Genomic DNA, 13,512 nt, shown 5'->3' with positions numbered 1-13,512 from the left:
TCCATCCCTTTTTCCACATGCTGTAAACTTTCTTCTTCTGTCTGAGTTTGCCAGGAGCTCCCTGCTCATCCATGCAGGTCTCCTGCCTCCTTCTTGCTCATAGGGAGCAAGAGCCCCCTCTGCAGAGCGAAGGGGCTGTGGTTCACGGGGACATGGGAGCACTGCAGGGCCGTGCTGGTCAGGCTGGGAAGGCAGAGCCAGCTCGGGAGGGGCACTGCCACTGACTGCCTCCCACACAAGTGATTCTTTGGCCATGGAGGGTGCACGCAGATAGCTGGCCTTCTTCGGAGTCAGAGACTCATGGAATAGCCCTAAGTGGAAATGATGCACAAGGATCTTTGGGACATTTCCAATGTTGTTGGACATTCTGTAGTGATTCACTCTATCCAGCCTATCCACTCCTCACAGCAACACAAGGGCTCTGAAGGAGAGTGTGGGAGGTTAAAGGGAGAGCAGTTTTGGCGAGATCAAGCCCTGGGGCTCACTGGCAGTGCTGCTGTGCCAGGACTCTTCTCCTCTCCACCTCTGCACACAGCCAAGTGCTCCTGCAGCTCCACCACATGTCTCCGTGGAAGGATCTCAGGCAAGCATGTCCCTTCAGGGTCCTTTTTTATTTAAATACAGAGAGAGCCTGGGTCCTTGTTTACACCAAGTCACATGCAAGATGTTGATACTGAAATAGAGAAGGATAAAATATGGCATTTCTTTTTGGACAATAATTTCACAAGTAGTGCAAAGAAACACTAAAAATATTTACAAACTAACAACCACACAAATCAATATCTGGGTCTATTATGGTTACATTATGAGTGATATGCAGGAGAAGAGAGGCAGTTTATTGCTTCTGAAATGCATTCAGTAATGAGGTTCCACACTGCACCTTTCAGTTCCTGGTTTCTCATGCTGTAGATGAGAGGGTTCACAGCTGGAGGCACCACTGAGTACAGAACTGCCAGCAAATGATTCAGGGATGAAACAGACATTAAAGGGGGCTTCAGATAGGCAAAAAAGTGCTGCTGAACAGGGATACCACAGCCAGGTGAGGGAGGCACGTGGAAAAGGCTTTGTGCCGGCCTTGATGGGAGGGGATCCTCAGCACAGCCCTGAAGATCTGCACATAGGACAGCACAAGAAAAACAAAACATGCAAGAAGTAAATATGCTGTAGCCACAATAAACCCAACTTCTCTCAGGTAGGCATCTGAGCAGGAGAGCTTGAGAATCTGGGGAATTTCACAGAAGAACTGGTCCAGCGCATTGCCTTGGCAGAGGGGGAGGGAAAAGGTATTGGCAGTGTGCAACACAGCATAGAGAAAGCCACTGCCCCAGGCAGCTGCTACCATGTTGACACAAGTTCTGTTGGCCATTATTGTCCCGTAGTGCAGGGATTTGCAGATGGCAATGTACCTGTCATAAGCCATGATGGTGAGAAGATAAAACTGCTGTGACAAAGACAGCAAAGAAAAAAACCTGGGTAACACAACCTTTGTAGGAAATCGCTGTGGTGTTCCAGAGGGAATTGGCCATGGCTTTGGGAACTGTGGTGGTAATAGTGCCCAGGTCAATGAGAGAGAGGTTGAGGAGGAGGAAGTACGTGGGGGTGTGGAGACGGTGGTCACAGGCTACAGCAGTGAGGATGAGGCCGTTGCCCAGGAGGGCAGCCACGTAAATGCCCAGGAAGAGCCCAAAGTGCAGAAGCTGCAGCTCACGTGTGTCTGCAAATGGCAGCAGGAGGAGGAACTCTGTGGGAAAGCTGCTGTTAGACATTTGCCACCTCAGGGCATGTTTACCTGTCCATGGAGGAAAAGACAAAGACAAGATATAGATAATTCTCTGAACAAAACCTCTACCATGTTTCACTGAATCCTCCTCAACAAGAATCACAGCTCTTCCTATAAGACATGCTCCTACCTCAAGCTATCAGTTTTGCTTCAGAACAGCATGCAGGAACTAGGCAGAACCTCTGTACCTCAGCAGGAGTCAGTACTGCCTTACAGTATCTGGTGAAGAGCACTGGGAATGCATCTCAGTAGCCCAGTGGCCAGAGGCATCTCCCTGTTTGCAGGTTCTGAGCAGGATGCCCAACAGTTCCACAAGAAACAATGAAGGTGGTGTTGGTGCTGTCTCTAGGCTGAGGGCTGTGAAGAGGTTCCTCACAGACTTACAGATACCTTTCAGTGTAATGCCTGTGAGTCCCTTCTACAAGTCTGACAACTCCATTGTCATCCCCCTAACTGCCCTTCATGATAGGAAAGTGAACGTGAAGACTATAGAGAGTGCCTTCCCTTCATGTAACCCCTGCCTTGGTCTTCCCTGTCAAGGACCTAACCCAGAGATGCCCTGGGGGAGCTGTGGAGCTGTGAGCAGCCTGGCCCAGGCAGCAGCCTCTTGGTAGCAGCAGTACCGTGCCTTTCTGGAAGGGTTGTCACAGTGCCCTGTGATGAATTTACTCAAGTGGGCAGCTGAGCCCTGCCACAACCACTGTCTCACTCCCCTACCTCAAAGGGAAAGGGTGAAAAAAATTGTTTTGGAGAATTAGAAAGCAGGTATTCTTTATTAACAGTACTAGGTATGTGGTGGATAATTCCACCAAACGTGTACATCTAAGCAAGACAATGAGTACATATTTGTGGTATGGTGATATATATATTGATGCAATTTTCAAGAAAGGTCAGGATTTATGTTAATGGCTTCTCAGAAATAATTATCATACTGTCCCTCCTACTGTCCCACATGCACAGTACCCTCTGGTGGTCGCACTTTTGGGTCTTTCTGATGAAGGCTTGTAGTATTCTTCACCTTGGATTTTTCTCCTTTTCATTTTTGTGCATTCTCTGTCATTGTTTACCATTTCTGCAGTTTTGCTTTTTTACAAACTCGGCTAATTTAATTGTTTAAGCTCATCTTTGGGAACTGTGTTCCTTCTTCAGCCTCAATGTTGTGGCTACAGCCAAGACTTACCATGCAAGGTCTGATACAACAATTCAGCAATTTCAGCAAACCCTTCAGTTTATTATGTTACATATTTCGTGGATTATACTTTTTGTTTCAGTCCCCCCTTTTCTATACCCTGTGCAAATTCTTTTGCACCTAGTTCAGAACTTTTCTATAAGTTCTCTATCCTCATATAAATTATACCATTTCTATCAAGCGATTTAGTAAAATATCTTCCAGTTTCTACTCAATGTCTAATCCTATTTCTTTTCCATTCCTCCTAGTTCAGGGTTATCCACTAAACTACACCACAAACTACATTGTAACAATGAACAAGTAAGCAATATCAACAATCTCAGTATTATAAATGCTGTAAACAGTTGTCTTAGCCAAGCAAAGTTTGGGAGCTGGGAAGTTAACTTTTTCCACACTTCTTTGAAACCCCAAGAGATATCATACTGGGTTACTAAATGCAATGCTATAATTTGGTTAATCATTATGTGTCAATTTTCTTTAATTCATTAATCCTGATGTATATAAGAGCATTAACTACTATTAATAACTGTACACATACCTTCTTCCTTGCTGAATTTCTTTGCAACATTTCATAACCTTGATATTTGTTAGTCAGGCAGACTCACCCATATTTGCATTATTAGACTGACAATTGTACTTTTACGGCATCCTAAAAAGCAACAAACTACAATAATTACAAACAGGATTATAACTGTGCCTTGCGAAAGCGAAGTGAACCACGTGGAGAGAGAATCCAAGTCTTCATAATATTATTGGTCCACTAGTTGCCATTGGATTCTCCCTCTTGCCCAGTCAGTTCTATATACCATTTTACTTCACCTATATATTCCCATTTTCCATACTGGGGCTCTTCCTATGGACATGGAATTTCATAGCTCTATGGGGTGAGAGGTTTGGTAACATTACCTTTACTAGGGTTTATTGTTCCATTCTCAACCACACAGTTAAGGAAATAATTCCCTTTTAGGCCAGTCCACTTCAAAGAAATGATGTTGTGCCTGAGTACATGACTGTAGAACAGCAGGAATGTGACTTGGTTTTATCTAGCTGAAGAGCTGAAAGGCCAGCAGGAAGGCCACATGGCTTGTAAGATCATGGTGAGATTCTTTCTGCCTGGTCAACTGACAGACCACAGGAAGGCTAATGTGTGTGGATGCTTTTGTCAGAGGTGGTTTCAGAGATGATGGAACTTTTCTTTAACATGGAAAAGAAAATGCAAGCGAAAACCTGCTTCAAATTGGGGCTTGGGTGCTGGAAACAGGGCATAAGTGGTAGGATGTCACTGAAAGTGTATCACAGAATCACAGAATCATCTACGTTGGAAGAGACCTCTGACCTAACACTAACCAGTCCTCCACTAAACCATAGTGTAGTGCTGTAGTGTCAGATGTCATCTGGAAAGAATCTATTATCAGTCCATAAGCTTGTGTTTCAGGCCACAGCTGGAAAGGGTACAGGTATCAGTGAAGGTATGGAAATGCCAAGGTGAGAGTAGGGTGGGTAAACAAGATGGCTGTTTGCAGGCTGCAGGGAAACAGTCTGTGAACAGCATAGGACAGCTGGTGTTGGAGATGGACAAGGGCACTGGCAAGGCTAGATTTCGCCAAGATAACCAAGGGCTTGTCCCTTTGGCTACGGCAGGTCTCTCTGCCACCAAGCCCTATCAGGAGACATGTTGTCCTCTAAGCACTGGGGTTTTATACCCTCTTTACACTTTCTGAGGAAGGCCAGGAGATGTAACACCACTGTCTTTCACTTGGCGCTGCATCCCCCACATCCCACTGCCTGAGGAAGAGCCCAGGACTGCCTGTTAGGGACATGAGCTCTCTGCCAAGAGCTGGCAGCAGGGCTTGCATTTTCTGCTTGATGAAGCAAAGCCAGGATTTTCTCAGAGCCACCTGCAGAGTGCCTTGGCCTACCTGTAATCATGGCCTCCAGTCATGGCTCTAAGGAGTCCATGGGGCTTTGTCAGTAATGGCCTTCAGTGGGACCAATCACTGTCTTAAAGAACTTTGTAGTTTTGCTTTTGACTTTGTCTTTCTGAGAGATTTCATCAGTCTTCTCTCAGGAGATGAAGTTCACAGACATAGCACAAACTACTCCTTGGGGTTTATTAGAATACAGAAAGCCATGAGTGTCTCTTAAGGAGGTCTGGACAGGTAGGAGAAGCCTGACCCTCTATGGACATCTTTGCTCCTCACCTCCCAGGTTCACACCATTTCTATCATCGGCCCCTTAGGACTTGCGTCACTTCTCCTGACATCAGACTTCTCCACTGAAGTCTGCAGTTGCACCCTGTAGTTCCTTTGTCCCAACTCCCTCCTGCTTTCCTTAGAGAACAGGCTGCACACAGGTAGAGAAGGATAATTCTTAATTGCAAGCAAACTAAAATAAAGTATGATAAAGCTCAATAATCAATAAAGCACATTCCTTAAGTGCATACTAGGCCCAGGTTGTACCCAATGAATCTCACCTCCCACAGAGTATAATCATATTTTTTTTTAGTCAATATACATGAAAGGTTATATAAAATTAAATTTTTGGCTAAAGATATTGTTAACCTACATAAACCAAGGGAAATCTTTGAACTCCTTGAAGCTCAAAGCAGCAACCAGATCATAGAATCATAGAATCAAAGAGTGAAAGAAACTTGGAATAATTTGGGCTGAAACAAAACTCTAAGGTCATCTAGTCTCATCCCTCTGCCATGGGCAAGGGCATCTCTCACTACATCAGGTTGTTCAAAGCCCCTTGCAACCCAGCTTGGAACATTTACAACGTTGGGGCATCCACAACTGCTCTAGGAAACCTTTTCTAATGGCTCGCTATTCTCATTGTAAAAAATTTCTTCCTTACATACAATCAGCCCTTTCTGTTCAAAAGCATGACTCCTTGTCTGGTCACTACAGGCCTTTATAAGAAATCTTTTTCTTTCCCATTTAAATACTAAAAGGCAGCAATAAGGCAGCAGTAAGGCCTCCCTCGTGCCTTCTCTTTCAAGGTTAAAAAAAAAAAAAAAAAAAAAAAAACTCTCAGCTTTTATTTGCATGGGAACTATTTCATCCCTCTGATCATGTTCATGGTCTTCCTCTGGAGCAACTCTAACAAGTGGGGCCAGGGGATCCCAGAACTGGATGCAGCTCTGTCGGTGGGTTCTCACTAGGACAGAGACAAGGAAAGGAATTGCCTCCCTCAACCCGCTGGGCTCTCTTTTTTTCATGCAGCCCAGGACACAGTTGGCTTTCTGGGCTGCAAGTGCACACTACCAGCTGATAGCCAAATCTTCATCTTTTGGAGTACAGGTTCTTCTCAGCATCAGAACCAGTGCCATAAAGAAGGCATGAAAGGTGTTAGTCATTGGAGACTACTCTCTGAGAGGCACTGAGGTTCCCATTTGCCATCCAGACAATCTCTCCAGAGAGGTTTTCCGCCTGTCTGGGGCTCATACTCATGACATTATGAAGAGGCTACCAAGTCTGGTGAGTACAAAAGACTATCACACCTTTGTACTTTTTCACATAGGGTCAAAGAATGCTGCAACAAGGAGACTCCAAAATATCAAAAAGAACTTTATGTCCTTTGGAAAGATGCTGAAAGGATCAAGAGTGCAAGTAGTGTCTTTCTCTATACTCCCAGTTGGTGACTGGGACCCAAGAAATTGAGGAATGGACAAAATGAATGACTGGCTGCAGGGCCGATGCCATGCCCAAGGTTTTGGCTTCTATGATCTTGGATGCGCTTTTGAGCATCCAGGCATGCTGACACCACATGGGATGCAGCTGACCAGTTGGGGCAAGAGTATTCTGGGCAGTAAGCTGGCTGGGCTTATCAAAAGGGCTTTAAATTAGATGTGGTGAGGGAAGGGGATGCACCTGTGAGTGAAGAAACACTTTGCTGCATACCTCACCTTCCCAGGTGACCCTATGCAATAGGTATGAAGCTATGGAACTGGATGGGCAAGGAAAAGACAATGTAGATCATGGTCCATCCATGCTGGGGGAGTTGTCCTAGGCAACTATGATTAACTACGCTGTTGCACAGGCCATGGCTTCCCTCAGGGCCAGCATCACAGCCTTTTTTCTAAGACTGTAGATGAATGGGCTTAAGAATGAGTACAGAACAGTGTTCAGTGAAGCTATAATTCTGTTGGTCTCCAAAGAAACGTTCTGAGGAGGGTATGTAGAGAGCAATGCAGCTTCCATAGGCAGTGGACAAGGTGGTGAGATGGGAAGAACATGTAGAAAAAGCTTTTTCCTCTCAGAGGCTGCTGGTATTTGTAGAATACAGAAGACACACATGTAAGATGCCAGAGTTAAACACAAGGAAGACAGCATGATAAACAATAAGAAAACCAGGTCTATTTTCCAAAGGCTGGCATCAGGGCAGGACAGTCGGAATAAGGGAGAGTTGTCACAAAAAAAAATAAAATAATAAAATAATAAAAATAAATAAAAATAAAAAACTGTATCTTTTTGAACCACAGAAAGTGAGAAAGTGAGCTTTGAGAGCAGCATCAGGTGGTAACTTGGGAGTGTGAAGCCCATGACCCAAACAGCAGCAACCTGGTGGATGCAGATCCAATGCTTCATGATGGAAGCATAGCACAGAGGCTGGCAGATGGCAACGTAATGGTCAAAGGACATGGCAACAAGGAGAACAAACTCTGCAGCACCCAGGGCAAAATAGAAAAAAGGCTGGGCAAAGCAGCCGCCTACTGAGATTGTTCTCCTGCCAGAGCTCAGAATCACCAATAGTTTGGTGCTTGTGGAGGACGTAAACCAGGTTTCCAGGAATGCCAGATTGCCAATGAAAAAGTACATGGGGGTTTGCAGGCGGTTATCCACACACACCAGGAAAATGATGGCTGCATTCCCCATCACTGTTGTCAGGTACATGAGAAGGACCAAGAAGAGAAATAGCTGTAGCCTTTGGTCGAGCCCTGAAAAGCTCACAAGGATGAATTCAGAAATGACAGTTCCATTGCCTGCTTCCATGCACAGTTTCCATTCATCCTGCTGAAGCATGAACACAACAAAAACAAGTAGAATAATTTCATGGTCTGGACAGACGGCTATGTCCTTCCTTCTCTCTTTCCTTGCTTGCAAGCTTCCTATAAGACAGAGAGAGAGAGAGAGATTCCTTTGGACCTTCCTCACACCCTGACTTTTCTATGTCACATATCAGGAAAGGTCCTCAGAGAATCTCTTGTCTTCTTTCCAACTTTGTCCATCGGCCACAAATGATTCTTTCTCAAGAGCACAGGGCTAACAAGGGGTTGTTAGCGATTGCACCCCATTCCTGGGAAAGTCCACATTCACTCAGAAGAATTGAAAGCATCCACCATACCAGTGTTTCAAAAGGAAATCTCATTTCCTGCACAAATACTTTCTATTACATAGATAAACCATTGATTCAAATATGTACGTTGAAAGTTATTCTGTCTCCTCTTCAGTACTTCCCTTTTTGGACTAGCAACAGCAGGGGAATCCAAAGCTGATTTCAAAACAGGCAAATGTCAAGTATTGCTTTTGTAATGCCCTGGTTTCTTCCATATCACCTTCCCTTGTATCTTTAGAAAAGAGGGAAAATGGGGCCCAAGTGTAGCTTGCCTTCTTTAGTACTCTAAATTAAGGGCAAAATTCGTTATTGTCCCATGAGGTCATTGGAAACAGATCTGTCACACAGTCACATCTGACCTCATTCTACACTGAAATGCAGTTGTTTCCAAACAGTTGCTCTTTCCTCTTGCTATCAAATGTCCTCATCTAAATGCCTTACTTTTCTGAGACATGGAAAAATCTTGTCATCTTCAAAAGCTTAAGGACAGTCCTTGTTATACAAAGAGGAAGTGCTTAGAAAAATCAAAGTGCTAAGTACTACCATGAAGGTTTATATTTCAGCTGTCTGAAAGTCATATCCTTCAGGTTGAGCAATTTAACTTACTCCCGTACCATTAGTGCAGAGAGAGAGAAGAGCACCTGGAAGTGGTTCCTCACCTTTCTTTCACATGGCATCCCATATCTAAATGGATCTGGGAGAAATAAAGTCTTGAGAGGTTAGACATATCCAGCTTTTTTTTTTTTTTTCTTTGTTATTAAGCAATGACTACAGTTGCTTAGCAGTTTCCTGAGATCATACCTGTTTATGACCCAGAAAAATTTGGCACCTTGATTATCAATCAAATGTCAGTCTGGCATCTCCAATGTCACCATGAGTCTGTTTCTGAATAGCTCCCTCCTGGCTTTTGTCTCCATTCAATGTGCTGGGAGATGACATAAGCAGCTGAGATCCTGCTTCCTGGTTTGTGCCCACCTGAACCAAGGCAAGAGGAACGCATCAATGATCATGATGAGGGAATAGTGCCACCCTCAGCAAGTATGCTGATGATACAAAGCTGAGAGGAGTGGCCAACATGCCAGAAGGCTGTGCTGCCATTCAGGAAGACCTGGACAGGCTGGAGAGATGGGCAGGAAGAAACCGAATGAGGTTTAACAAGAGCAAGTGTCGAGTCTTGCACGAGAGAAGGAACAACCCGAAGTATCAGTACAGGCTGGGGGGGGACCTGCTGGAGAGCAGCTCCGAGGAGAAGGTCCTTAGGGTCCTGGTGGACAACAGGTTGACCATGAGCCAGCACTGTGCCCTCGTGGCCAAGAGGGCTAATGGCATCCTGGCATACATTAAAAGGAGCGAGGCCAGCAGGTCAAGGGAGGTGATCCTCCCCCTTTATTCTGCCCTGGTCAGGCCTCACCTGGAGTACTGTGTCCAGTTCTGGGCTCCCCACTACAAGACGGGAATCTTCTGGAAAGAGTCCAGTGGAGGGCAGCAAAGACGATACGGGGCCTGGAGCATCTTCTTTATGAGTAAAGTTTGAGACCTGGGTCTGTTCAGCCTTGAGAGGAGAAGACTGGGAGGGGATCTTATCAATATTTACAAATATCTTAATTGTGGGAAACAGTGGGATTTGGCCAACCTCTTCTCAGTGGTTTGTGGGGTTAGGACAAGGTGCAATGGTCAAAAAACTGATCATAGGAAGTTCCGCACAAACAAGTGAAAGAGCTTTTCATGGTGAGGGTGACAGAGCACTGGAAGAGAATGCCCAGGGAGGTTGTTCAGTCTCCTTCTTTGGAGATACTCAAGGCCCGTCTGCACACCTACCTGAACAACCTGCTCTAGGGAACCTGCTTTGGCAGTGGGGCTGGACCTGATGATTTCTTGAGGTCCCTTCCAACCTCTAAAATTCTGTGACTCTGTGATTCTGTAATCCCAACTCCTGAGGGTTTGTGTGGGGTGTGGGAGGGAGCTGAGCCCCCTTATAGCCTCTGGATTGTAAACAGTGAAGGAGATGCCTTGGTTGACTCAGCGGAAACCAGTCCCTCAGCAGGGGGAAGGGAGATCCCCCTCTGCCCTTGCCTGGGTGCCCTGCCTAAAAACAGGATATGGAAAAGTGATTCTTGGACATCATACCTCTTCTGAAATAAAGAAAGACAGTGTCCCCTGTCCAGTGGAGGGAACCAACATAAATGTTTACTTCAGTGTGTTTCAAAGTTGATTCCTCCGGAGGCCCAGGGACTTGTCAAGAGTTCTCTGTGCTGATGAGCTCGTCTGGGCTCCTGGGCCCAAGGGGAGTTCCTGGCAAGCGGGCAGCACTGCAGAGAAAAAGCTCTGCCCAGGACCAGCTCCTCTGCACTGCCTGTAGGGGACAAGAGCAGCTGAGAGAAGGGAGGGAGGTGTTAAAGACAGTGTGGAGGGGGGATGCTGAGAGCTCACTGTGGGAGAACTCTTCACAACACTTCACAGAGTAAGTATCTGGCAGAAGGGTACAGTAGATGAGTGCCCCCCAGGAGTCTTCTAAATCTGCCATATCCCACGAATGATTGGACATGTCACAGTGTCTGTCCTGGCTTCTCTAGTGTGGAGTATGTTGGTGTTCCCTAGACAAATGATTACCTGCCAAAGCTGTCCAAAGGACAGGACATGAGGGTTCCTTCCCATGGGGCCAGATGCAGATTGTGCAGGCAGGATGCAGGCAGGGGTGGCCAGGGCTGTGGTGCAGAGCAGGGTCCCTGCTGTGCCCCAGGGGCTGTGTGCTGGGGCAGGGACTCTGCTGCCTGCCAGGCTCAGCACTCAGCCTGAGCGGGGAGCTGCCCAGGGTGCTGTGGGGAGAAGCTGTGGGTGGAAGGAAACCGCCCAGCAAGACCGGGCAGGGTCCTGCTGTTTCCCAAAGGCTGCTGCCTGGGTCAGGCTGCTCACAGCTCCACAGCACTCCCAGGACATCTCTGGGGTAGGTCCTTGACAGGGAGGACCAAGGCAGAGGCTACCTGAAGGGAAGAAGCTGCCAGCAGGGACAGCTCCAGGCAGCAGAGACCTGGGCAGGGAGGTAGAGGGAGCTGATGCCTGAAACACCAAGGGAGGGGGTATTCAGGCACTCCCTGCCAGGCCTGCAGTGCAGGCAAGCTTTGTAAACTGAAGGCTTCCCTGCATGCCCATCTGCCTTTCTCTGTGTCAGCTGTTTGGAGTATTGTGGTATTCTTTCTTATTTCTCCACCTGTGTGTGGCTTTCCTACTCTCTTTGTCTGGGGTGCAGGTTGGTGTTCTTCAGGTGGGTGCAGCATCTGTTCTGACACGGAGGGCTGGTACCCTGCCCTGAGGGTGTCTTCATGGAAACAAGGTGCCCAAGCTCCATTTTAAACTGTCAGGCACACTCTTATCCAGTCGGGAGGGTTAGAGAATGAGCTGACTCATCCTTCATTCAGCTCAGGGAACAGTGAGTTCTGTGAGAGGAGTGTGTTTTCCTCAGGGAAATCTGCCTAACTTGTCACTGTCTTTTCTTCCATGGATAGCCAACCATGTCCAGATGCAGCAAATGTCCAATAGGAGCTTCCCCACTGAGTTCCTCCTCCTGCCATTCGCAGACACACGTGAGCTGCAGCTCCTGCACTTCGCACTCTTCCTGGGCATCTACCTGGCTGCCCTCCTGGGCAATGGCCTCATCATTACAACGATAGCCTGCAGCCACCACCTCCACACTCCCATGTACTTCTTCCTCCTCAACCTCGCCTTCCTCGACCTGGGCTCCATCTCCACCACTGTCCCCAAAGCCATGGCCAATTCCCTGTGGGACACCAGGACCATTACCTATGCAGGTTGTGCTACTCAGGTCTTTATGTTTGTTGCCTTTATCACAGCAGAGTTTTATCTTCTCACCTTCATGGCCTATGACCGCTATGTTGCCATCTGCAGACCCCTGCACTATGGGACAGTAATGGCTAGCAGAACTTGTGTAACCATGGCAGCAGTTGCCTGGGGCACTGGTGTTCTCAGTACTGTTCTGCACACTGCCAATACCTTTTCCCTCCCCCTCTGCCAAGGCAATGCCCTGGACCAGTTCTTCTGTGAAATTCCCCAAATCCTCAAGCTCTCCTGCTCAGATGCCTACCTCAGAGAAGTCCAGTTCATCATCTTTTGCTTTTGTTCAGGTACAGCATGTATTGCTTTCATTGTTCTGTCCTATGTGCAGATCTTCAGGGCTGTGCTGAGGATTCCCTCGGAGCAGGGACGGTACAAAGCCTTTTCCACGTGCCTCCCTCACCTTGCCGTTGTCTCCCTGTTCAGTGGCACCATCATGTTTGCCTACGTGATGCCCTCCTCAATCTCTTCCTCATTTCTGAACCTTTTGCTGGAAGTTCTGTACTCAGTGGTACCTCCCATAGTGAACCCCCTCATCTACAGTATGAGGAACAAGGAGCTCAAGGACGCACTTAGAAAACTGATGGTATCAATGTTGTTCAGTACTCATAAAGTTCCCTGCCCTGTCTACAAATGAACCCCAGTCCATCCCATTCCAGCCTTGGGTTTTCTTTGTTTTTGCTATTATTAATATTAATATTTTCTTAGTGTCATTTTGACTGCTTGTGTTTCTTGCATCTACATAAATATGAGGACTCCACCCTCTGCTACAGATGAACGAACCTGCTCTGTCTCGTGTTTAGGCTGTATGAATGTGTTCCTAACAGCAAGAGAATGCACATCTCTGTAACGAAATGGAATCGCCCCATTGCAATGCCTGAAGCCTGCAATTTCCTTCTGAAACCAGTGCCAAGAATAGGCCCAAAGAATTGGTCCCCAGAAGTGTCTGTTCCTGCTTTGGTTCAGGAAGGAATGGCTCACTGTTGCATTGTGACCTGTCAGAGACCTAGGGCTAGATTTAAGACCCACCCATTGGTGTCTGCTGACAGTGGAGGCAGAGAATGGTCACCGCATTACATAGCCAGGGCTGTTCCCACATGTGATCCATAGATGATGTCCTTCAGGAGGGGAGTCTGGAGCTGCCTGCAGAGACCAGTGTACCTCCAGGGACACTGGAGCCTGGCATGAGCAGTTACTGCAGCCCCTGTGAAAGTGAGAGATTTCCCTCTGTGAGCTCAGCCACAGTGAAAGAACTAAAGCCTGGTATTCACAGGGAACCTGTGACTCTGTAGTCTCAGAGAAGAGAGTGGGTACCGAGGAGGCAGAGGGAAGGGAAGCTAGGGAGTGATTCATCTCC

The 13,512-nt window shown here is 46.9% G+C and overlaps 1 protein-coding gene and 1 pseudogene across 2 annotated transcripts; one reads left to right on the top strand and one right to left on the bottom strand.

Annotated features, from left to right (window-relative positions):
- Positions 1–803: 803 nt before the first annotated feature.
- Positions 804–7,963, bottom strand: LOC311216365 (olfactory receptor 14A16-like; annotated as a pseudogene). The gene is made up of 2 exons: positions 7,433–7,963; positions 804–1,441 (listed from the first exon to the last, which is right to left on the bottom strand). The product of its transcript is annotated as an olfactory receptor 14A16-like (transcript).
- A 3,869-nt stretch (positions 7,964–11,832) lies between these two features.
- Positions 11,833–12,792, top strand: LOC311216364 (olfactory receptor 14A16-like; the record flags this gene model as incomplete). Its single annotated transcript, XM_084297908.1, has 1 exon — positions 11,833–12,792. One exon carries the CDS (start codon positions 11,833–11,835, stop codon positions 12,790–12,792), a length of 960 nt encoding a protein of 319 aa, XP_084154034.1.
- Between the last annotated feature and the right edge of the window lie 720 nt (positions 12,793–13,512).

The sequence above is a fragment of the Netta rufina genome, assembly GCF_964035555.1.
Source record: "Netta rufina genome assembly, chromosome: 18".
Lineage (NCBI taxonomy): Eukaryota > Metazoa > Chordata > Aves > Anseriformes > Anatidae > Netta > Netta rufina.
This window is presented reverse-complemented; position numbering and strand designations above follow the sequence as displayed.